Here is a 26,522-nt window from a genome sequence, read left to right on the forward strand (position 1 = left end):
ATATTTTGCAAGAGTAACTATGACAAGAAAAGCTGTTCAAAACTGAATGTATGAAATTTATGTTAGGATGCATTTCCCAGGTCAAATGAGTCAGAAGGATATCTTCAAGTGCAATGCACAAAACTTGACTAATAAGTGATTGGACAGTAGAAAAGCTGCAATGAGGAATGTTAACATTAATTTAGCAGGAGTAGAAACTCTTGTGTTACTACGGTGGAGTTGACATTTCAGAATCAGAATGAGGCAAGCAAAATACTGGGGAAGGGAAGCAGTAATACAAACCCATAAGCAACACCTTGAATGTTTCCTTATGAATGACAGATTATCAAACTGGGCAGCCTTGGTATTTTGTTTGCTTTTATTTTTCAAAAGCACAGCCACAGTAAACTCAAGTAAATAGTCTGGAAGAGCAAATTGCCTTTTTGAGGAAATAAAGTTTTAATTATGGGTGTTAACATTTAACAAACAAGGGCAGTCCTTAGCTTACAAAGTCCAATTCTTGAAGGCAAACCTAATGCTTACAATTAAATTATGGATATGAGTAAAGACAAGTCAGTTGGGTGGTTTGAAGGATCCTGTCATTCATTTGTTCTTCAGATCTAATCAGAGCTGCCATTCGAGCAAGATAAAAATATTCTATTAAAGTGAGCTGCTCCTGGCTTGCATGAACATAAAGATGAGGGCTACCATTGCTTTGTGAAGTGCTGGTCATGGCTGTTAAAAAAGTGAAAATGGCTACAGAAATACTGATGAGATAATCAGATTTTAATGAGACATTTGAATTATTGTTAAGATATAGATGTCACATTTGTTTGGTACTTACATTAAAAGTTTACCTTTCTTCTTTTTTAACTGGAATTTGATCTGCATACTACACAGATTGGTTGGAGAAGTCTCTGAAAGTGGTATTTTGTTAGCGATAACAAAACTCTAGCACTGGAGTACCCAAAGGGCTTCTATATCTCCAAATACTGTACATCATGCAGCCTCTGAAACTGTGCTCAGGAATACTGAAACTCTGGTAGAAATTCACTTACTCTCCATATGACTTCCTTTTCTCAGACTTCCCAAAGATCCATACAAAGGGAAAACCCCAGTTTATCATCTAACCACAAGATGAAAGAGAACCCAACCAAGACAGAACATTAACACAAGCCCTACACACTCAACAACAAACTTCACCAAGCTCAAATTTCTGCATAAGTATTATGCAGTTCATATAAATGCTCATTTTTTTCTCAAACAACTATGCGTCACACTTCCTACTGATGTGAAGAAGCCTAATTGGAAAGCAAGTTTCTGCTTCATGAAAGCCTTCAAGGCAAGATATTTATATTCAAATTCAAGATATTTATCTTAAAATTCAGAAAGAAAAAAAACATTGTTGCAAAATGAACAGGTATTTCTCTTGACAACCTAACCTGGTGGTTGGAAAATTAATCTCAGAGGTGAGAGGTCTATATTCAATCACTTGTTCTCTCTGATTTAAAGAACTGGAAACCTCTACCTCCCACATAACTGCCCCAAGCATGAGGCTCACTCTCTAGCACCAAATTCCTGACAAATTCAGCACCAATTGCTGCTTCCCCTAACTAATAAAGAATCATCTAAGTGGTACTATCAAATATAATTTGCATTGCATTTTTATAGCAAGCCATCTGCGTCTTCTGCTTTGGCAGAATTATGTAATAAATTATAGGCAGGACTATCACTTTCTGTGACATGCAAAAAATGACAGCAAATAATAGAGGCATATTTTGCAAAAAGATTCAGTTTCTCTGAATGTTGTGGTAGAAGATAGGCAAACATTCCTTTGGCCTGCCTGCCTTCCAGCATCATTAATGAAATCCTAGAATCATAGAATCGTTAGGGTTGGAAAGGACCTTAAGATCACCGAGTTCCAACCCCCCTGCTGTGGGCAGGGACACCTTACGCTAAATCATATCACCCAAGGCCTCGTCCAACCTGGCCTTGAACACTGCCAGGAATGGAGCATTCACAACCTCCCTGGGCAACCCATTCCAGTGCCTCACCACCCTAACAGGAAAGAATTTCCTCCTTATATCCAATCTAAACTTCCGCTGTTTAAGTTTTAACCCGTTACCCCTTATCCTATCACTACAGTCTCTAATGAAGAGTCCCTCTCCAGCATCCCTATAGGCCCCCTTCAGATACTGGAAGGCTGCTATGAAAATTTCAGCTACTGCTGCAGATTCAGTAAAAAACAGTGAGAGAAAATTTGTTTTCCTGTATTTCAATTTGTTTTTATCCAGCTCAATCAGTAGGGATGCAGCAAAAAATAAAATAAAACTGAATAAATAAGGCAGAAGCTGTGTGCAGCCATGTCCCAGGAGATACTAAGTTTAGTTAAATTTTCTTTAAGTAAATGTGTTCATGGAAGTATTCTTCGCAGCCTCGGACAAGAGCTTTCCTGATTTTAAAGTGTTTAACTCCAGTGAGCAAGATAAAGGTACTGCATCAAATTCACCTCCTGTTAAGTATAAATTGGACTGGAACTTGAAACAATTCCAATATTTTTTGAGCAAAATCCATGATGAAGAGAATGTTCAGGAATTTTACATAAAATTGTGTCTTTTGTGGTTCTCCATGTCCTGACATCTTTTTCTTAAGGCTCTTGTATACCTTTCAGCTGTTCCTCATACAATCAGTCATTCCTATGTCAGGCTGGCTTTTTTTTTTTTTTTTTACTGTTACTTGTCTTTTACGGTATTTAATTTCTCCTGATCATGTTAGGCAACTGTAACTGCAGAGCCTATTGGTATTTTCTGGTTTTTAAATTCCTGTTTTCACAGGAACTTTTTAGTTTTAAATTCCTTCTTTAACAGAATCAGGTGCAGGATTTCTTCCAAGCCTGTGAACACAAGATTGAAAATACGAATACCAGATACACAAAAAAAACAAAAGACAAAGGGTTTTTCTATTTGTTTGCTTTAATAATCTGTGGTTTTAAGGAACTCATCCATAAATTTTGAACACTGTATCTTAATTTTAAAAGTTAGGTTGAATTTCAACTCCGAGCTTCCAGCTTTTAGCTTTCACCTCTAACTGCCACATTTACACTTCCAGAGCTCACTTGTTTCTAATCCTGATCTCCCCTCAGTGGTCACCATCAGAGTTCCACAGACTTTTCAGTTAGCTAAAATACTTCAACCTAGTAAACTCACAGGCTTTCATATAACATACCATCCAGGAGTGCATCCCAGCATGTGCATGTCCTGGCTTTCTTCTAGTTTTAACACAGCAATACTCAGATGCACCCCATCAGTTCTCAGTTCTCCATCCCCACCTCTCCAGCACCTGGTTTTCTTGGAAAGAGAAGGAAGCTGTGTTTTCTCTCACTGACTTCTCAGTATAGACAACATATGGCTCAAAACTGTGAGGCAATCTGCTCAGAGTCTGGATGCACTCTCAGCTCTAACTCAATACAGCGTTTCATGTGAAGTTTCTATGAACACAGTTCTTTGGGGACAGCACAGAGAGATAGCCCCATTTGATCTCACCTACGGCAAATTCAAGCCTGGTTCATTTGTACAAAGGAAGAGGGGAAATAATTTGCATCTTCCTTTGCCCATCCATATGTGGCTAACTATAATTCAGTCTCCCATCTGTAATTCTTTGAGCCATGTATGTGAAAGAAAGCATGAAACAGGAGGATTTCTTCCCCCCCACCACCCCCGGACAAATTAAATCAATTCCCCTATCATGCACTAGTGCTAAGGCACTGCCATCTAGCGTAGAAAATCAATATAACAAAGAGGAGAAAAGTATTTGCAACATGGCAGATTAAATTTTATCTGCTTCCATCAAATATTTTACATGTCTACACATCATAACACTAGTCATTCTACTTTATGAAAGCACACATAAGCTCTCTCTTTTATAGGAAACTCCCTGACTTGATGGACTGCAATGTACTGATTGTACTGTGTAATGTCAGACAAGCTCAGCAGAGCACTTAGTCCCTGCAGCCTCATTTGGAGAAACTTTGTGAAACTAAAAATACAGTTCTGCAGTATATAATGGCAGGAATCATTTGGTAGAAAACAGATGTTTCTGAATTACCACATACTTTGTTGCAAATTTACAATTTCAAGATTTTACTCAGGAACTTCTGAGTTTCGCCTCTGCATCTATACTAGCTGAAGATTTTCTCTCGTCTTCCAAGAACATTCCTGTCCATATAGCCCTAAGTTTCCACTGGTTGTGTCCTGTGCAATTACTTACAACTGGTGAATGAACATGCAAAGGATTTGACCTGTTTTGCTTGGACCAACTTTGTACAGATGAAGTCAAGTACACATGACATGAGCCAACATTGCATAGACATGGTAATTTTACAAAACTGGCACAGCTCTCACAACAATCAGTTATTATAAATACCTTTTATATTATTTAGTATTTCTACAATTTCTTGTAATCTCTGTATCACTACTGAGCTAATCGAGGCTTTTAAGTTCTCAAGGAGCAAGAGAGTCTACATCTTTCCAGAACCATAAGAAGACAATGTTATATACTATTTGGCTGGTGCAGATATTCCGCATCATCTTCATCATCATACACAAACTGCATCAATGACTCTCAAAGTGTATATAGCAAGATTCTGCATCCTGATAAAAATATGGCTATTTTTGTCTTGCTAACAATGCAGGAGAAACCCTGCTAATCTGGAGAGCAAGACAGTAAAGAGAAAATAGCTTTATGTGGCAGTGAGACTACTTTCCTACCCAGTAAGGCCTGGAACATCACAATCTTCAAAAAGAAATATGTGGAGGGAAAATCCTATTTAAAAAGCAGAAGTCAGAAAGAAGAATACAAAAAAAGCATAATATTTTATACTTGATAACACAATTCTTATGTATTTGATGTAGGATTGAGCACAGCATAAAATGATTACTAAATCAATATTTACATTTTGGTAACTGTATATGCTCTGGGTCTTTACATACACATATTAAATCACTGAACTGAATGCAAATATTTCAAAAAGCTTTGAACCAAGCTGAAACAAACAGTTCTTTGTGTAAAATAAGTTAGGAATTATTTTGTATTGCAAGTCATACTGCAAACAATTTCAACATTTTAAACATTCTAATAATGCCATGGATCACTTAAGTATTCCTTTAGCTTTTTTTTCTAAATGTACAGAATAATGACAATTATATACGATATGTCAATATTCTGAATTGTATTGGTACAACCATTTATTTCATGGACGCTATAAAACAAGAAAGGAAATAAAGCATCTTGCCAAGTATTTAAAGCCTGTCAATAACATTATAAGGAGAAACACTTCTGATAAAGAACTGTATTTAAGTTCCTCCCAAGCCACCATAATATGACTCAGTTACAACATTGTCACAATCTAGCTAATGCCTTTTCTTTAAACAGATTACTAAATATACATAAATGTAAATACATACAGATATATGTATGATGCATAGATTTAAGATTATGATACATTACATTTCAGAAATATCTGGGAATACTGGGTGGCTAAATTACTAACGTAGTTCAAATTGTAGTCTACAAATGAGGGCGTACAGAGGCCACTGAACAGATAATGAAAACATAGTACAGTAAATACTACGCTCCTGATACACATGATCAGATGTGAATTTCAGGCTTTAACTTTATAAAACAATTATCTGGTCCTCAAAGTTGAGAAGAAAAGCTTGTAGCTCATGACATAAGACATATGCAGTTAAGAAACCAGTTAAAGTCTAGAGAAGAACCTGAAAGTAGTCCTGAGGGCACCCATGCAAATCCCCAGGGAGCTATGCTCCATGATCCACTGCTTCTGGGTCACCACACACACTTAGGAGGCAGGGAAGGGATGTGCTGAAACCCTGTGGCTGCTGTTCCTCAAAATCCCTTCCTCCCCTCTCTAAGGAACCCATCTCCACCGCTCCCTCAGAAGCAAAATACAGCCAAGCCACAGGGTTTTGAATACAGTGTCACATAAGTTTTCTATCATGCTCAATGTGGACACAAACTAGCTAACACCATCAAGAAGACATCTCTAAGTGGATGTAGGTGAGCTCATAACAAGGGTATCAGTACCAATCTGCCCAATCCCTTTTTTAACCATGAATTCAGTGAAAATATTCTGTACTTTAACAACACATTCCCTGCCCAGGAGGGTAACTTTAGAGAAGGAAACACATTACCAGGCATACTGACATAATTTCATTGACATCAAGTGTTTTGACAACCTACAACTGACATAAGACCTGTCTGAAGATCTTTTTGTTATGCTGCTTCTCTATGACTATATATGTATACTTATCTATCAGGTGTCAATCAATGCCAGCAATATTTCTGGTTTAGTTTGTTGTCATAAGCAATTTTTAACAGCAAAAAATTTTCCAGACACATCACTTCAGCAATCTTTTCAGTAATGTGGGAAAGGCAAGAGGAAAATTCAACATTTTTCGTATAATCCTAGTTATTAGTGCCCCATGCTCCATTCCTACATTAAAATTTCAAGAAGGAAAAAAACAACCAAATTGTTTAAATATCCTAATAATTAACTATCTTGCTATTATGCTATGCATTCATTCAGCAATGTATTGCTGAAAAGTAATTCAGCATTGTTCATGTTTGCTTTATGATTTATTTCTTTTTTTTATATTTCCAGGCTACCTAAAAATTCCTATTTGGCATTTTTGCAGTTGCTACATAAATTAATTCAAGCCACGGTAAGGGAAAACATGGAGGCTGAAAACTCAAAAAAAAAAAAAAGTCACATAAAAGGAACTCAACAATATCAAAATGGAGAAAACCCCAAAGAAATCCAAGGTGGTCTGTCATCTTTGTGATAGAACACGCCAGAACCCATCTAACGAATGACAATAAAAATGGTTAGATACTAAACCAATGGTGATTTGCTAAATTCTTGAGATTTCTTTCTTCAAGCAACATATGATCAATAATCACAGTGCTACCCAACATTCATTCTGAACATTTGTTTCAGATACTTTCTCAACTGTGGCCTATTTAACATTCTATGATTTTGAATTTGAGCTAGGAAGTCCTCTAAGAAACTTCCCCCTGAAAGATTTCTTCCAATTCTGACTACAAGTAGGACACACAGAAGTAAGTAACAAAGTAACATAAAGTTAAAGCTTTAAAGCTTGTGATTTTTAGAATAATCACAATTTATAGCTCTATAGAACCAACTTCATTTACTGGAAGCAGTTTACTCTTCATTTCCTGAGGAGTGATTTCAAATAGCCAATGTCAACTTAAATCACATCAGAGAAGAGAATCACAGGATAACTTAGGTCTCTGGTCCAACCTCCTGCTCAACAGTGTGGTCAGCAATGAGGTCAGATCAGGCTACTGGGGCTTGATTCAGACAAGCCCTGAAAACCTCCAAGATGTGCACACGCACATCACTGCACAGCCTGTCCCAACACCTGACTGCCTTAATGGGGAAAATGTTTTTCCTTTTATCAAGGAACTTATAAATCTATTAAGAAGCTTAAAATCTGAGAGTTTTATATAGCTAGCACATGTAATATTTAATAGCCTTAATTTACTGATCCACAGTCTAACACACATACCTTCTTGAATAGAAATTATTTCAACCCGCTCCAAAGCAGCAGTAATTATATAGTAACTTGCAATACTCTTGCTATATGACTGCTTGATAATACAGTAAATAGCTTTTACCACTTGCTTTCACTGTTATAAACTGAGCAAATTAATGCCTGAGAGATAACCAATGCTAGAAATGAAGGTGAACTTTGGTGCAATGTCAATTCCTGCATTGTTAAACCTCTAACATAACCACAGGATTAGGAAGAGAAGAAATGAGTACAGTTTATTGCCAGTTACAGAGATGGTAAGAACTAACTTTTCCAAACGAGCAGCCTAAATTTAAATTTGTTTATCCCTGCTGCTTGCGCAGAACTCACAAGTGCAGACAGAAATTTTCTCTGAACTTGGCTGGATTTCCTGCAAGATTGCTAGCGTTGATTTGGAGGTCAATTTTTGACTCATATTATTCTCAAATGTGATTTGTTGCATGGTTCATTAAAAAGGATAACTATTTTTTTTCTAGCAGCCTCACTACTCTAGTATCCTCACTGGCAGAGGATAAGCCTGATTCCAGAAACATGTATTAAAATCTTTTTTTAAAAACCCAGTGCATCTTCTTAAACTTCAGAGCATTTTTACTGTTTCAAAAAGCGCAGCCAAGCAACCCCCCAAAACTCCTTTGTACATTTTATGCATAAGTGTGACAATATAGAAGGGCTTGCATACAGTCAAATCAATATTAAATCTAAATAAAATATTTCTGCATACTCTAAAAAGAAATTATTTTTTTCCAATGTTTTTCTTCAGTTTAGCAATTACTTACAACAGGTGCTTTTTTTCATTCCACATTTTGCAGACAAATGTAAAGAATATTTAGATTAAGTGCACTGAATTGAAGTTTACTATTAAATTTCTGCTGCTTCAGCAGTATGGTTGCAGAAACACAGCGTGCCATGCCACTGAGTATAGGTAAGATACTACTCTTGCTTTAGTGGTGTCTTTGTCCAAGAACTGCCTTCTTAGACATAATTAAAGGAGTTATTACTTATGTATTTTATGATATAAAAAGTTGGTGAAATTGTAGTAAACCCCACCCTGGATCATTGCTCTAGTATTTTGAGGCCCTGAAGCAGACCTGTGATGATGGTGCCTGCTCACAGGCCCTTGGATGATGCAGCACTTATTTCACAGAATCACAGAACGGTTTGGGTTGGAAGGGACCTCAAAGCTCATCCAGTTCCAACCCCCTTCCACTAGACCAGGTTGCTCAAAGCCCCATCCAACCTGGCCTTGAACACTGCCAGGGATGGAGCACTTACCACTTCTTTGGGTAACCTACTCCAGTGCCTCAGCATCCTCACACTAAAGAACTTCTTCTTTATATCTAATCTAAATCTACCCTCTTTCAGTTTAAAGCCATTCCCCCTTGTCCTATCACTACATGCCCTTGAGAAAAGGTATTCACAGAAAACAGACATGGCCACCACAGCACCAGGCCCCAAGGGGACACTATCAAGCTGTAGCAGTGTCTCTCTCAACTCCATCCAGGGCCCCATCCTGCCACCTACTCCCCTCCCAGGGCCCCAAGGCCACAAGCAGTCGCCAAGGCCACAGCAGAGCCAGTCTCCAGACCCCCATAGCCCTGTCCTGACCAGCCACAAGCCAACAAAGAGCACCATGAGGTCCACACGTGTTTTTGGCAGGGGTGAACAATGTTCAGCCTTGCTACTAAGTCCATATCAGACCCACAAATCAGAAAAGGAAAAACATCTTCTGAAGACATAGACTTGCATAAGCTGCACAGCTTTTATTCATCGCATCAACAGCAACGGGATTTAGGAAGAAAACACTGCCAGAAGTCAGTCACCGGGGTCTGATTAGACAGAGTGCATTTAACATAATCTCTACTGTGAGCGCATTCTTCTTCCTGTAATTAAATGTCATCACAGATGCAATTATTTAGGGGCATAATTCCACCAATTTAGACACCAAACTACTTCAGCTGCAGGTGGAAAAAGTAAATAAAGGACAGGAATGAAAATGTGGGTGTTGTTATGACTAGAGGCTGGACTACTAGGCAACTAAAAGTCATAGGAAAAAGCAGGTTATGAGGTAGAACTTCAAAAACTTAAGTAGTGCTTAAAATTATCACACACTAACTGAAATATTTCTGAAAAGTTTGTCCCTTCTGTCCTAAAGAATTACAGGATTATTTTGAAGCCAAAGGATATCCTATCTGTTACTCCAGATGGGTTTTTGGGAAGCAAAACCACATAGACTTTGTTTATCTCTGTCTACAACATTTAGAAACACTATATTTATTTCTAGTATGTATATTATATTAACATTACATTCATTTGTATCCCCAATCAATGGCATGAAGATCAGTAATTTATGTTTGCAAACTACGACACACAAAAACAGGTAAATATGCACATCTTTCTGAGGGACTGCTAACAGAGAAAATTAAAGTTATGGCTGCTGGGAAAGTAAAAATTCCATGAAGGATTGAAAATTACAGTGGTCTTAGTTATATTCCTTATGTAGCTCTGGTTTAGCTTATCTACCCATACAGACGCTGACAGTTTCTGCTCTGAAGAAATGGTACTTTGAATGGGTATGCCACTCAGAAAAGCAGGTGTGGGTTTTCATGCCAAAATTCTGGAAGTAAGAGAGGCCAGGCACAACCCGACTTGAACATTAGTCCCATTCTATCTTGCATCATGAACAGCTGAATTATTTTGGTTTTGGTTTCTTTTCCTGAAGTTCACATAACTTTTATAAGGCTGTATATTGGTATATTTAGAAGGATGATACGAGTGATATTTATATTCCCAAACACTGGAAAGTGACAAAACTATGTGGCAAGAGTAGCCATGCCTCTACTTGTTTCAGATCAGCTCAGAAGCCATAATAGGCATTAACAACAAAAACAGTTAACAGCTGTCTGAAAAGAACAATACTGAGAAGCATCTGGCCATAAATGACTGATTGTGGGACAAAAGGGAAAGAAAATGTGTTTATTAGGAAAAACTAGTAAAATACTGTTTAGTTTTAGTCTTTGTTCACTATATTATCTACACATCACACTGATTAAATTGTTGGCACTCTCTTTTACTGACTTACTTTATCTGTCTTCTAACACTTTCGTAGTTGATTTTCGTATTATTTTGTATTTGTGAGTTCCAATAAGAATTAAAGAACCTTGGATTAACAACCAGAAGTGCTAGAGAATACTTCTGAACACACAAAACAGACATTTGTCATTACTCTCACAGCTTTGCAGGAATGGTGGTTTTCATGGGGATTTGAGTAACAGACAGAAAAAAAATCTGGTGTAATTAAACTGTTACGAAACATATGAAAGTATATATAATCATGTATAAATGCAATCCTGGGCCTTTCTCCCTCCCATTATTAAACAAATATAAACAGCTTCACAGATAGGTACCTGAGACATATATAAAATATTAACTAATAAAATGCATGTGGAATCATAGCACACTTTCATGTTTCCACAAACTTCCATGGAACACACAGAAATTGTTGTAATCCTTACAGGAATTTCTAAACATCTACATTCAATAAAATATAAAACAACTTTACTATTAACTTAAGTTGCAAGAGGCTGTTTATAACAAAATGTGACAAAAGTCCCTGAACACCAACTCATCTCTCTTTGGGAATATTTGTTAATAATACTAAATGGTAAATCCCAGTAAGGATGAAAGAAAAAATCTAAAAATGCATCTGAAGGTTATTGTTGTTTGTTCATATAAAAAATAAAATATACTGACAGATTTAATTTCTGAATCATATCTTTCTGCTAATGCAAAGAGAACTTCCCTGTATGTATTAAGTGTAATACAACTGAATGTATGCTAAGTGAATACCTGGAATATTTGATTTTATTAATAAAAGTTAATGATGGTGTTGATTTCTCTCTTCAGTTTCTCAGCCCACTCTTTCCCCCCACAGAGATGTGCAGTGTATCTACACTTCAATGTAGAATTAGCTATCATCACCATGTGTACTTGCACTTGTAATTGAGTTGCTGTACCTGGATTGAGTCACTGTATTTTTTTTTAAATGTTGCAGTATTCCCTTCAAAAGAAGTAATTTTTTTAATTATTATTCTATAAGCCACTCTAGTTTTCTGTATTTGCTAAGTGCATGCCACTGGAACAGAAAACAAGTTAGGCAAGGGTACATGACACAAGCTGTACAAAGCGCACCTGAGGCGCACACAGCCCAGAGGCAGTGGCAGCCCCCAGAGGCAGTAGCACCTCCTTTGCTTGGATCTTGGCTCAAAGCCCCATCATAGGGGCCAGGCATATGGGGTGCGATGAGAAAGTGAACAATTGAATTCCGACCCTACTACTCTCATCTGCAAAGCACTGATGAAGGAATCGGTACACCACCTGTAACTGAAAGCAGTACTGACACAGCTTACAGCCATGCAGACCCCACAGGGCTAAGAATGGGTAAACACACTGTTCTCTACCTTTAAATCCTTTTTTGAGCAACTTTGGGGAAGACAGTATCAAAATAGAAGCCACTCCACAGAGAAGAAGTAATATTTGCATAAACATTTTTAAAGCACTGTATTCATCTTGTTGCTAGAAACATAAAACTCATTAACACCACTCTGATTTTTATGTGTGGTGAAATCCTCAAAATATTTAGATGTGATGATATAAATAGAGTGACACCTTGCAGTAAGATGCATTCTTTAATTTAAATGTCTTCTGAAGCTAAATTGTCAAAATGTAAGAAATATGACAAGTTTTGTTACCACAATCTGCTAAAATGCAACCAAAATGGAATGTCATTAGTTTCTGAAAGTGCCATGAAAACTTAAAAACATCACTGCTTACCAATGCCAAGATTATTTGTACTAGAAACAGTTATGAAAGCAAATAATCACTTCTGTAGTTTCAATTTCACTTTTGCATGAAAGACTGCAAGACATCTGCTGCTTCAGTCTCAGTGAAGGTCTATCTTACAGATGTGAATGGGACATGAGTGCAAGTTTCACACGCTGTTAGTCACTGTTTATACAATTAATTCCATTCAGGTCCTAAATAAATAAATAAACTGAATAATCCTGAATAAAAATAAAAATCAGATAATACTTAAACTCTGTTGAGAATGCTAATTTAATTTTAGACATAGCACTTTTTTCTCCTAACAGTTTTAACTAGAGTATAAATTACCTTTTCTCAAAAAGAATATGCAGTTTTATCAAGCTGGAGTAAGCAGCCTCCCTGGGAAATCCATCATGAAGCATTTAATTTGCTAAAGCAAAACGAAATTTGCCTGGTCATTTTTTTAAGGATTTTCCACTGAACTACCAGTGGCTCAGTTTATAAAAGAGCCACGATTTGAGTGTCATTAGTATTCTAACTGACTTAAGAAATAAGGATGTGATAGGCAGAAATGAAATAAAATCATCCTTGGATATAAAAGTAACATCCCAGTTTAGGATGTTAGCTGGTATAGTGAGTCCTGCTTTTTTCAACAGTTACACCAAGTCAACAGGGCTTTGAGCAACATGGTCTAAAGGAAGGTGTCCCAGCCCTTGGCAGGGGGAGGGCAGTTGGAACTAGGTGATGCGTAAGGGCCCTTCCAACCCAAACCATTCTGTGATTCTATGAAACAAGCACCAACCAAATAACCAGTCTGTGGCATGGAAAAGCCCTGCAGACATAACCTTGATCAACTTTGTGCAGACTTCCTGCATGACTCTGGCAATAAAGTGATCTGAAACTGGAGATGGAAAATCAGAGTGTAAATCTGTACTGTGCTATTGCTGTCTCTGCAGTGACACCTGGGATATGCCTAGTTGCTGAGACAATAGAGGGCAACGCTAAGCTGTTTCTGAGTTACACTGGGTACCACACAAGTCTCAAGTAGCCCAGGATCCCAGAAGCATGAGATGGCTGCATGCCACCTTACACACTTACCTTCTGTGCCCATCTAGGTATCTGGCTTCATAGATTTCGCCCTTAAACTGGTAACACACTCAAACATGACCAATTATTTCTGGTCTCTTTGTTCAAGCCATACTGATGCTCACCTGGACCAAGAAGAGAGCGTTTCTTTCTGCCACTTCTCATAACGATAGCATACTACTTCTGACATCTGCAAGAGCTGCCTGGGCAGTTTTTCCTTTCTGGAAACCTATGTTTAAATGTGGAACTGTGGCAGAAAGAGGATAATGTGAGAATCTATGAACTCCCTCTTGGTGTAATGATTAGTGAATTTTTGTTCGCCACACAAATTCTCATCACAGTATAACAAATGGGGTATTTGCTGCAAAGGAAAAAAAAAAAAAAGCAGTGAAATACCAGCCATATCATGTTGAAAAATCAAGTATATTGAAAAATGTATTTTATTAGCAGTAATGTTTTAATTTTAAATCATGTGCCTGGCACACTATTATGCAGAAAACTTTTGTACACATAAATTCTGCAGTTGAACAGCAGATAACTAGAAGTTCATGTTGACAATAAAGAACAAAATAAAATATGATTTGTTCATACTACTGTGGAAAAGTAAACATTTCCTTGCAATTACTGTCATAAATCCTCAAAAATGTATGAAGTGATCTGACACCAAGAAGCAGTTTTCCTGCAGAATATTACAGATCCAGCAAAGTCAGCTTCTTCAACACCATCACTGTTCCCATGTAATCCACAAGAAGTGCAAGTCCAGGATAATATCAAAACCCAGTGTGTTTCTATTTCCCAACATCATAAATATCACCTTGTATCAAGGTGCTTATTGCTTATCTAGTATTGATCCTGGCAACATCCAGGATAGTTGATTTTCTCAGTTAATCTCTAATTTTACTTTTAAAATACTGCACAACAGTTCCAATCCTCAGATGCAAATATCAAGTGGCTCTAAAGTACTGAAAAAAATTATTTTATTGTAATAAGACCAGGAATTGGATATAGTGATTAAAATTTGATCACAAATCTTTGCATTGAGTCTTGTGTATTTCTACTGAAGCATAAAAAAACTCCAAAGGTTCCTGGCACAGTTTTTCACTGTAGAGGAATGCAGGGTGGTTTCCTTATTTATTTATTAAAAGGATGAATTTGTTGAAACTTTTTAATCTCACATATTAAAATCATTCTCAAATGAAGTTTCTTGGTTGAAATTACGACTAAAATGAGAACACCAGTTTCAGTAGTCTAGATTAGCATATGTTATGTCAAGTGGTGGCATAAGAGAGATATTCTCATATTAGTAATTTATGACTGCACACTTTGATTCATCCCTTTGCATTCAGGGACATATCTTTTTGGAAAAAAATACAAGATAAAGAGTAGTCTATTATTTATTTATTTTTAAACTTTATTAAAGCTCATCTGGAATCACAAAGCAGAAAATCCTTAACTTTTATGTCAGTTTTCCAAAGTCACAGGGCCAGAACTGCCTACAGTCTCTCTTTAAAGGGCTTTGCTCAATAGTCCTACCAGAAGTAACATTCATAGATCTTGAGACTGTCAGAAATCTGAAACTTTCCTATGTCATACTTGTGATACTGATTTAACCCTTCAAGAGAGTTTGCACTACAACATGAAGGATGGAGAGCAACTTGGCATGGTCACAGAAACCACATGCAGGGTGGCTTTTATACCACTCTGCCCTCAGAAAAGCAATTTATCTGCTGACCCACCAATGAGCTGAATTTAGCATTCACAGAGCAACTAACACTTCAAAGTAATTTTTGAACATGTTTGTTCCCCATGTTTCAACTGTCAGCCAGGTTTTGCTGTGGGCAAGTTTTTTAGGGGGTTTGGTGCTGTGGTTTTGCAGGTTTGGGGGTTTTGTTTTTTCAAAATTCCATATTGTTTCCTAAAAGTTAATTGCTTCCAACTGCTTATTCCCCACTGATTACAGAATTATTATCACTTGCTTATGACAATTTCTACAGCAAACCATATAATCTCAGACTGCTGTGACTTCAAGTGTAAAATAAGCGCCATAAATTCATGCAAATGTCACCTGTTTAAAGCAAGAGACAAGGAAAAAGATATTGTCACATGTGATACAGGAATGTCAAAATAGAACACATGTCAAAATTTTTTGCACGAGATATTACTGCATTTTTCTTACAATAAACATGTCAGTTCAGCACAGAGAGCTTCCAGCTGAGCACGATGCTTTCAACACCCATAAGTCAGATTGCGTAGATGTTAAATGTAAAATCCATTAAGACCAATTAGATTCTACAGAAGAAAAAAATAGTAATAGCATGCACAGGCAACGCTACATTACACAACAGTACTGAGAGATACAGTGAACCTCAAAAAAAAAAAAAAACACAAACAAACAAGCTTAAAAATGTAAATTACACTTTTTCCTCACAAAGAGGACCAGCTAACAGAAGGAGTGTTACGTTGCCTGCAGCCTTGTGAAGCAAGGTCTCCTGCCTCCTGGTCTCCTGTCTCCAGCTAGAAGCAACTTTTGTGAAGGCCATCACTCACAGTGCACCAACAGGTAACTAATCAGTGGTCCTCTATGGCAGCTTGAAACTAAGCAGCAAAAGAGTTTAAGCCTCTTTCCCAAACTGCATATGCATTACATGTCATGTTAACTGACCCAAATCATCCTCATGTATACTAAGGTGACAGCTTCAATATCATGGAGCCAAGCTATCAAGGGTGGGGGGGAATAAGGAAAAGCTTACAGTATACTTAGACCCTTTTCAGTACCACATAAGAATTTACTCCTTTTATTAACTATTAAAAGACAGGATTTATAATGGGTACATGGAACAGATCTGTGAGCACTGGTTGAATTCTGGCCGTGTAGTAATTGTCTAGACAAATGAAGCTGTCACTGTATACGTGATAGCCTGCACACCACTGCGGGCAAAGAACCTAATGTTTTTTGTAGGAATTATGCACAGTAAGAGGAAAGTCTGTCTCTGTACTTGTCAGGACATGTTGCCAAAGGCTGAAGCATTATTTTCTGGTAAGCAGCTTCAAACGACCTCTGGTTCTTCAATCAGAATTAGTCTGCAACAACTAACCCATCCCTAGACATTAAGGAACTCATAGAGTAATTAAATATATACGTAGCACCCAAGATGAATTTAATCTGCCTGAAAGTTTAATAATATAATTTCCTCTTTTTTTTTTTGTTTAAAAAAAAAGTGATATATCATCATTTCAACTCAAAATATCTACTGAAGTTTGAGAGATACTAGAAACAGACCTAAACCTGAAATCTGTTCCACAAACCATAGATTAAACCTTTGGCCACCAAATATGCCTTAGTAGCTGTGAGAAACATAGTTACTCGGGACCTAAGGAAATGGGGGAAACATATACATCCTAATGTATTTTTCCAAACACTTTGCTACAGACTTGAACACAAGTCCTGAGAAGAAAGGGTGAAAGAGAAGTTTGTGTAATTGCTATAGAGGTACAGACCAACAACTAATACAGTTGCTGGTTGCAGATACTCATGCTGTGAATAACAAATGCAAACACAGCTAGAGCTTTTCCAGTAGAACATAACACTAGGTTTCTTCTCTGCTGGCACCAAATTAAGTCTCAGGTGCTGGCCAAAACCAGAATAAGCTCCCTGAAGTTTTTTGTCTTGATACTTTTTTCTGCAAGGCAGAGTCCAGAGTTGGACATTCCCCATGAGAGCTCTTAAATTAGCAACCTCCCAAACAAAACTGGGGTTCATGGGGACATGTGGCAAGGAACAAACTGAAAAGTGAATGCTCTTCTCTGAATATTAAGGTCTGTTTATGAGCGAGGAAAGAATACGGTCCAGGCTAATGCTGTTGGAGAGCCTGCAGCCAGTAACCCTGACCATGATTCTCACCCCTGATGCAGGCTTCCAAGGTTTGCTCTCCCTTTGATGAATTCTTCTGCAGCAGCCAGGCAAAGCAACAGCAAGCACCCAATCTAGGGTATTTGCATCTAGGGCATTTAATAATAATGTTCTGTTTTGTCAATAGTCATCATCAATTGGACACTTAGTTTAAAAACGAACAAGCAAACAAAGCTAAAGCATTACTTCAGGCATTGTGTTTCGTTTGTTTCTCTTCCCATTTTGGTGATTTGTCTCCATATTGCTATATTTCAGAAAAATATATCTAATCATATGAACATGTATAAAATCGTTAAACAAAAAAGATTCCTAAACACATAAGAAGCAGCCAAAATTAAAATATGCTCCCCAACTTTTCAGCCTACTTTTTTTCTCAGCCATTTTTGCACTCAGAAGTAAAAAAAAAAACAAAACATACCTAAAAAAAAACCAAAAAAAAAAGTTAAGTGTATCAATTTAAGTAATAACTGTTTTACTTATCATAACATTGTAACTTGGAAGACTGAAAATCAAAACAAAAATCATGATGTAGAGCATCAAATTCATCCCTAGCATTATTCCACACAAATCAGTGGTATTACACCAGGGACTAATTTGGAACACTAATATGAATTACAGCACTGTTCTATAAAGCAACCACACGCAAAATATAACCCAAAACATTATGAGCATCACAAATGCACACAAATAATTCTTCACCTACATATTTATTTCTGAGCAAACAGAACCAAGTGTTCACAGTCTTGGTAAGAACAATAAGGAACTTCTGCTATTTAGAAAATCATTATGACTATTTTTCTCAGGAAGAAGATTTAATAATCATGTAAAATACTTGATAAAAGTCCACCCTGTAGATTGTAAAGCACCTCTACAACTCAATTTCTACACATGGTAATGAAATATGATTGGCAATAAGCTATGCAATTAATCTTCAAAAACTCATTTAACATAGTATGAAGGTTGATTTTTAACTACTTAAGTCTGCTCAACAAAGGGTGGTCACCACCCATACCATATACAGTAGTGTAAATTATTTAATTAATTTCTCCCCCAACTAGAAACCCTTCCACATTTCCATCCTTTATTAAATACCATGCTTAGGTTCAGTTTTAAACACTAAATAGGTTGCTTCTGTTTAGCTGCCCTGCTGATGAAATTAGTTAGAGGCTGCATCTCCCACCTCACCACAGCGGCAGGTGGATGCTCTACGAGAGAATCTGTCCGGCGCTCAGGGAGCGTGAGACCACACAGAGGCAGAAGAAAGAAGCGAATGGAGAACACCTCACTCTTCCATAGGCTCAGTTGGCTCTCAAAAACATCTGTTACGTTTAAGGCTGCCTGTGCCTTTCAAAGACAAATCTCAGATAAGGGCTGGTGTTCTCCATCCAGCTGCGGTTTCATTACTCGAAACCACTGCCCAGCCAGTGCCCTACATAGCACTACATACTTTGCCAGATTTAAACTCACTCGTTATTGCTTGATTTTCCTATTTGCAAGTGATCTGAAACCTTAAAGCCTAACCCACAGCCAGCTAGCAAAGTTGCTTAGGAGCTGTGTACCGACCACGGAGTGGTTTATTTTCTTTTTTCCATTGTCCCCCCCCCCCTTTCCCCCTTGTTGGAACCACGCTGTTTCTTGCTCCTCGGGAAGTTGGCCGTGCCCTGGCTGCCCCTTCCCTCACGGAGACCATGACCAGGCGCAGTGCGCTCACTCGGGAAGGAAAAGCAGCCATAAAATACTAAAACCCTTCCCCGCACCGCCTCGATGGGTGGGAGCGCCGCTACCCTCCTCCGCGGGGCCAGCACTGCGCCCGGCCACAGGAATGGGACCCCCCCCACTGCCGCAGCCCCCCGACCCGGCACCAGCGCGACGCCACCCCGGAGACTCCGACACGGGCCAGGTGGTGCAGGGGGATGGTTCTTCCCTTGGCACACTCGGCACCAAAAGGTGGGCGCCGCTCCCACTGCTTCAATGCGCGGGAGAAGCTGGTCCCCCGCAGCGCTGCAGAGAGGGCGCTAGGCAGCCCTGTCCCTCCCGCTCCCCAACGCATGGCATAAAATGGGAACTGTGGCGGTGGCAGCACCGAATGAGGGTGGAGAGGCGGCAGCCCCAGTTCCTCTTGGGCTACATGTTGCTTTAGGAGACCAAGGGTCGGAGCGTAGGGGTGCGGATACACTTTTAACTGCACAGCACAGAGCACACCCACCCCAACCTCGGGGCCGGGGCACGGGAGGTACTTACTAAAGAAGATGTACTCGGTGTAGCTGCTCCAGATCTTGTCGTCCCTGTACTGGTTGATGAAGGCGGCGGTGCCGGTGGAGTTGCAAGCCACCATGTGGAAGCCCGCCTCGGAGAGCCGGTCGAAGGCTTGCTCTAGGTAAGTGAATTTGAGGTAGAAGCGGGAGGTGTACTTCTCGGGGGGGCGGTCGGGGTCGCGGCTCTCGTTAAGGGTCTCGCCGAAGACCTCCTTGGCCAGGGCGATCCTGCCGCACACCATGATGCGGGCGACGCGGCGGAACTTGGCGTCCGCCTGGTTGTCCCGCACCGTGGTGTAGGAGCCGCGGTAACCCACGGTGAGAAAGCCTGAGCGCTTGTCCAGCGCCGCCCGCTGCAGCCGGTCGCTGCTGCCCTGTGAGTTGCTGTCCTCCAGGTCGCTCTGGCAGCCCTCGTCGTTGAGCGAGCTCTGCTTGGTGACCTTGGGCGACAGCAGCTTCACCAGGTCGCTCAGCTGGAAGTACTCGGCCTCCCGCAGGAGCCGCTCCTTCTCGGGGAAGTGCTCGGGCAGCGCCAGCTGCTTGTCCCGCAGGTAATCCAGCACGTACCTGAAGAGGAAGCCGTCGCGGTCGATGAAGAAGCGAGCCCGGCTGTCCCTGGGCAGCTGGCGAGCTGCCGCCGGGCCGCCCCGGCACGGGGAGAACATGGTGGCCAGCGTGCTGTCCGGGACACTGAGCAGCGTGGAGTGCCTCGTCACGTACACCTGGCCCCCCACGTTCAGCTCTACCACCTCGGGGAACGGCGAGCCCGACGGCCCCGACACCATGTCGCTGATGGGCAGGATGCTGCCGCCCGCCTCCTTCAAAGCCATGGCTGCGAGCGGGCGGCCGCGAAGGAGGGTCTCCCTCCTAAAAAAGCCGGCCTCCCTCCCTCCCCTCTACCCACCCCACCCCTCTCCTCCCTCCCCTCCTTCCCCTCCTCCTTCTCCTCCTTCCACCGCCGAGCCCGGAAGCGCCTGGACGGAGCCGCTGCTCCTGCCGCCCTCCGGAACGGCCCCGCAGCGCGGCGCCAGCCCTCACCTGCCCTCCTGCGCCCCCTCGCTGCCCCGGCGGCGGCACGGGCTGAGCTGGCCCGGCCCGGGCTGAGCTGGCCCGGCCCGGCCTGGCGCGACCCGCGCCCGCCCCGAGCTCTGCCCCTGCGTCTGCCCCTACCCGCGCTCCGCCCAGCGGTGGGGCCGCGGAGACCCGCAACCGCGCTGGGCTCACGGCCCAGCGGCCGCCAGAGCCGGCTACCGTTTGGAGAAGCTCTGCCAGGCCCGGCCCAGGGAAGAGCCAAGCCCCTACCTCGACTCCTCCCCCCTCCTCGGCTGGGTGGCTTTTCTGGTTCGCTTTGGGTTTCTTATTTGTTTTCCCCCTGAAAACCTCCCAGCCTCCTTCAGATCGGTCTGCCTCCCTTATACTGTCACTCCGGTTGGCACTTACAGGGTGCTAGAATGAAGAATGATGGTCGTCCTTCCAAAAGTAGTGTTCTGCTAGACGCACATGATAGCATTTTTCACCATCTTCCCTATATCAGCATACCTTTACCATGAGGGAAGGCGGGGGGGGGGGGGAGGGGGGGGATTTAATTGAGGAAACGAAAACCGTGTTTGCTGTGCTGATGGTACAAATGTACCCTCTTGCCGTGGTGGGACACAAATGCTGCATTTGATGTCCAACTGCTTTGCTGGGGCACAGCACACAGCAGTCTTGATTTTGAGAGAAGCTTAGCGTGCACTCTAGTTTTACAATGGAGTTGGGGTGATTCAGAGCAGAAAAAGTCAGCTGCCATTAGGATCCAGATACCAGGTATAGATTGTGATTTGGAACACATTAGTGTATGGATTCTTGGCCGTAAGGCAACAAAGTTCATACTCTGTTTAAGCAGTATTTTTTTTTTTTAATTTGTATTGTTTTTAGGCAGAGCCACAACTAACCAACATCCAGATTTCTGATGTTTGTATGTTCAGGCTGTGCTGCTGGAATGTATCAGAGCACAGACTTGTGCATGTGTCAGATGAGAGTGTGCAATTCCTCATGCCAACAAAAAGTGAGGCCTAAATCTGAGTGCATTTCTCTGACTACAGTGCCAGGTCTAAGTGTAACTGTTTGCTGGGTGGTTCATGCATGGAAATGCTTTAGTTTTGATTCATTTAAACAAGGGTCACTTCAGGCCTGGGGGTAAAAGCCACCAGTTTGCAGGAAGATAGAGCTACAGCTTTTTCCTTCTCACTAGTGCTTGGTGATCAAGAAAATCAGTCATCCAAAGCTTAGTCATGTTCTTTAAATTACTTGTGTAGACTTATCACTTTAAAGCAGTAACACAGACCTCTTCACAGCACCTCATCCAACCTCTCTGACATACCTTTCTCAAGGTGGGGTGAATCAGCCTCTGGTGCTACCTTCCTCCCTCTATTATCCATAAACAACCCCTAAATCTACGTTGAGAGAGAACTTCTAGCTTTTACATGGCTAGTACTAAGGGAAGCACATCTACCACCCACCCATCGGGCAGGGAGTGCTGGGAAGACTGAGCAAAGACTCCTAGAAACTAGATATGTTTTGTTCAAACATAAGAATTATGTGGGAGTGGAAGGGCTTGGAGCAGAGAACAAATGTGCAGGAAAGATTTCTGCAGTGCCCCTTCTTGCCTATTTACTGAAACTGATTAATAGTTTTGAAAAAGGGGACAACTGTAAGTAACTAAGTAACATTCTTTCTCTTTCCTTGGTTATTTCATCTGAAATGCTCTTAAGGTCAGAAAAACCACTCAGTCTGCTAGGCAACAAGAAAGCAGGGCATCATTTTTTATTGACCATTTTGTCATGCATTTCTTTAGGTTCAAACCCCTAAAACACAAGGAGACAGTTTTCATTGTTTTAGTCCTGCCTGTAAGGGGATATAGTTTTTCCTGAGGGCTCATTTGAAATGTTTTTGCTAATTTTATGTCCCCCCCCTCTTCTGTGCAATATGGAATAGTAATTTAACCATATCTAAGACAACTCGTGCCAGAGCACTACATGGCTCGTAACACCACATTATCATCGTGGGATACTGCCATACCCAGTGCAGTGCCACTAGAGAAGGGACAATTCCATTTCTTCCTTATGTGCAGAAGCCTGTGACTGCAACAGAACTAGGTCTTAAACCTTCTCTCTAGAGATTTGTGTTTGTAAGGGTATGTAATGTAAGGATATGTAGCTTGACAAATGTTAGAGCGAGATCATTTACCGCACAGGATTGCCCAAGTTTGGCAGGTTGTGTAGAAGTCATGCATAAAATAAATGTTAATATATTACTCAGGGAAAGAAGAAATTTCTTCCCAGTATTATCAGGGAAAGAAGGGAGAATCAGTGCTTCATTCTTTCTAGGCTCAACAGCCATTGCCTGAAGCACTGGAAAAATCCTTATACCAAATACTTGCAGTCAATTCTGTATTAAGCTTCTGTATGCTGCCTATTATTTGGTCAGCTCATGGTTTCCTCTGTAAATAAGTATATGCTAGGCCCAGCAATGTCTTTGAGTTGATGAAAAAAGCTCATATAAATTCCAAAAATAATTTTTCATGAGAATGGGCACAGAGAACATATTTGTGCCCTGTGGGGTAAGAAACATCTTCCTACACACTTACATTATGCATAGTGCAACAGCACCCTGCAGTGCCATTTGAGTGAAGTCTAAGGCCAGGACAATGGAAATAAGTAAAGCTGCAAGTACATAAGTAAATATCCTTAAAGTTTAGGTATGTAAGGGTTCTGATGCTTAAAGCAGAGTAAAAAAATGCAGATGAAAGTCTGCCATGATTTGGCTCCTCATCTGTGGGAGTGTTTTGAGATAGGGCTGAAGACTTCATGTAAGGGAGAATTTCTTTTGGAGATTCCCTTAGGTAGGCAGAGTGGTGAAAGCAGGCAACAACACCACCCCCTTGAAAGCAGCCTGGAGGGGCACAAGGCAGGACGTCTTTCCCCGCAAAAATCTTTTCACTGTAGTTCTTTCTGCTTTGGAGTAAGTCAGTGTGCTGGTTTGACCAGGCTACATGGGGAGAGACATTTTAGCAAGGCCTGTTGTGATAGGACGAGGGGAGATTCAGGCTGGACGTGATGAAAAATTTCTTTATGATAAGGGTGGTAAAATACTATAACAGGTTGCCCAGGGAGGTGTAGATGTGCCATCCCTGGAGACATTCAAGGACAGGTTGGATATGGTTCTGGGCAACCTGATCTGGATGGAAACGTCCCTGCTCACTGCAGGGGAAGTGAGTTAGACTAGATGACCTTTGAAGGTCCCTTCCAACCCAAACTATTTGATGGTTCTATTATTCAAGACTTATTGGAGAGGATTGTTGTGAGAGAGGGAGGGAAACAACAGAACGGAGGGTCAGGAAGATCATCCAGACTACATAATGTAGCCCAACCAGGGCATCCTTATGAAAAAAAAATGTGTAGATAGAGCACATTTACTGCTACTGAGACTGTCCAGTTCTGGAATGGAAATTAGGATATCAGGAATTAATACATTTACCTGGCTTATTGCTCTGTCAGGTTTTGAGCTGATACATCCAGCAAAAGGTTACTTTCTTACATTTTAAAAATGTTTCAGTAATGTCTTGTGATATTGCATTTGGTAGAAACTGTTAAATAAAACATTTGGAGTTTCTGACAAGGAGAGAGGTGGAAGTGAAAGTTTTCTTCACAAGAGGCTTGTTTTAAAGCAACACTTCAGTCTTATTAAGAAAAGAAAATGTACGCAAAGTGATTCCTGCAATTACAGCCTTATTTTTTAATATAATTGGATAGCACAAAAGGAAGGATACAAAACCACTTTTCAAACTGAATTGTAAAATATATCTTATTTGTCTACTTAAAATTAACAAAAAAAGTAGGGGATAATGTGTAGGAGAAGAGCAAATGCTGAAATCAGACGCTTAATTGGAAGTTCTTAGAGAACTATGAAAATTCCGTAATCCCAGCAAGTTAATAAATTAGGTGAACTAGTAGGGTGAAGATTTTTCTGGCAGAATCCCAGTGAAGTCAAAGGGAATTGTTCCTTTGTCCTGAGCTGCAGGATCAGGCAGGAAGAGTAGTTCATCATGCAGAAAAAGTTCCAGCTGATTACTGTGAGCGTGTCTGCAATAATTACAGAAATCACCTAATAAGCATTTAAGATGATTATGTTGTCTTTCAAAAAGTCATCAGCCCAAGAAATGACATTAAAATTCTAGACAAGAATGTGACAAACTGCCAGCAGAATCATATTTCTAACACTGCTGTACTCTGGCTCAGTAAGCCTTGGAAGTCTTGGCCACTTTCCTGATTCACTCCTTTTGGTTGTCATTTCTGTCACTTTCCAAGTTATTAATATTTTCCTATTAAGAATTCTTAGATCATACTAGTTCCCTTACATCTTATTCTCTGATGACAACAAAGCATCTTTCCAAAGAAATGTCTTTTCTAAAGACTCTGAGCTTGTCAATTTCCCATCCACCTAACAGTCATCATCTCAATATATATGTTACATTTGTTCCTTATTAGCTGTTCTCCATACCACACTTTCCTTCTAGTCCCAACATTCATATTTTTTAAACTTTAAAGGTATTTTTATGTAACACTGCTTTGTTCCAAAATGATTGGAACTCTGTCCTACAAGGATTTAGAAATGTATTTATTTATGTAACTAATTCTCAGAGTTAAACAGAAGCACTCGTATGTGTAAAGTTAATACTGTGGGAATTTGTACATTCAGGACCTTAACACCATTGCATACATTTAGATTAATATTATAGATTATTTAGTTGCACTGCTGGGACTAAGAGCAGAAGAAATTAGTCTGCACACTTGATTCTGAGAATTTAGAAACTCTCTTTTCACAGTCCATAGAAATACATAAGTTGCATTTGAAACATAGCAAGTAGTTATTAAGGTTTCAAAGATTATGTATTCTCAGGAAAAAAAAGGTTTGGTGAGAAGTTTTGTCAGTCAGGTTAATAAAAAAAGAATTTAGCAAATTTTATTTCCCAAAGACTGGAAGTTTCTGCTGCTAATAGCTAATGAATACATTTTCTGACAGTATTTACAGAGGTTACCACGTGAAGTCAGCTCCATAATACTCTAGCTGAAACGTTTTGTTTGAGTTATTTATGGCAACAGCTGCATTAGCTTTATCCGATGAGTTCTTTGGCTCCAGAGTCATTTATGAAAGTTAAAATAAAGCCTGTTCTTTCATACTATAGGTGTTTGGAGTATTTACTACCTTATGCTATAATACAAGAGCAAAAACAATACAAAGAACACCACCAGGAATTACAAGCCAGTCTAGCTTCATTAAAATATTCCAATTATATTGTTTTATCCAAACATACAGGAGAATAATTTGATATTCTATGTTATTGAATTTGTTCCATTAAGAATGCACAATTTCTTTTTCATCATTAAGACTGGTACTTAGAATTAACATTTCCAAAGTACTTAGGCTCATAGGTCCTTTTTAGGGCTGATGTGTCTTCTATGTAAATTTGCACTAACCTAAATCTAACTAAGTTCTAACTTCAGTGTATGAAACTCTACTTTTAGCATGTTCTGCGTATAAACACCCCCATAGTAAGAATCTGTTAACATTCTGTTAATTAGGCCTAATAGACTGAACAGTTATGCAAGTGTGTCTCCAGTATGGCAATGACATTTTTCTCACTTTTTCTCAGTGTAGGCTGTATTTAGCATTTAAATGTACTATTTTTTATCTTCTTAATTCATTTATCCTTTTAAAAAAAAATCTTTTAAATGTTGATCAACGTGAAGTGATCTGAATAGAAGTACTGCGTAGTGATGTTCTGCTCAGCTGCGCATT

At 39.9% G+C, this 26,522-nt stretch overlaps 1 protein-coding gene across 1 annotated transcript in view; it reads right to left on the reverse strand.

Moving 5' to 3' along the window:
- The window catches only part of KCTD8 (potassium channel tetramerization domain containing 8), a 98,330-nt gene extending 77,768 nt beyond the window's left edge, over positions 1-20,562 (reverse strand). Inside the window, exon 1 of the mRNA XM_061471787.1 lies at positions 19,669-20,562. Within this exon, the coding sequence (XP_061327771.1) occupies positions 19,669-20,512 (844 nt within the window). The 5' untranslated portion in view covers positions 20,513-20,562. The remainder of the gene's footprint in view (positions 1-19,668) is intronic.
- Positions 20,563-26,522: the final 5,960 nt, after the last annotated feature.

Source organism: Pezoporus flaviventris, unplaced genomic scaffold, assembly GCF_033815535.1.
Source record: "Pezoporus flaviventris isolate CSIRO_AGI_PZ_B2104156 unplaced genomic scaffold, CSIRO_AGI_Pfla_v1 ptg000002l, whole genome shotgun sequence".
In the NCBI taxonomy this organism is placed as follows: Eukaryota; Metazoa; Chordata; class Aves; order Psittaciformes; family Psittacidae; genus Pezoporus; species Pezoporus flaviventris.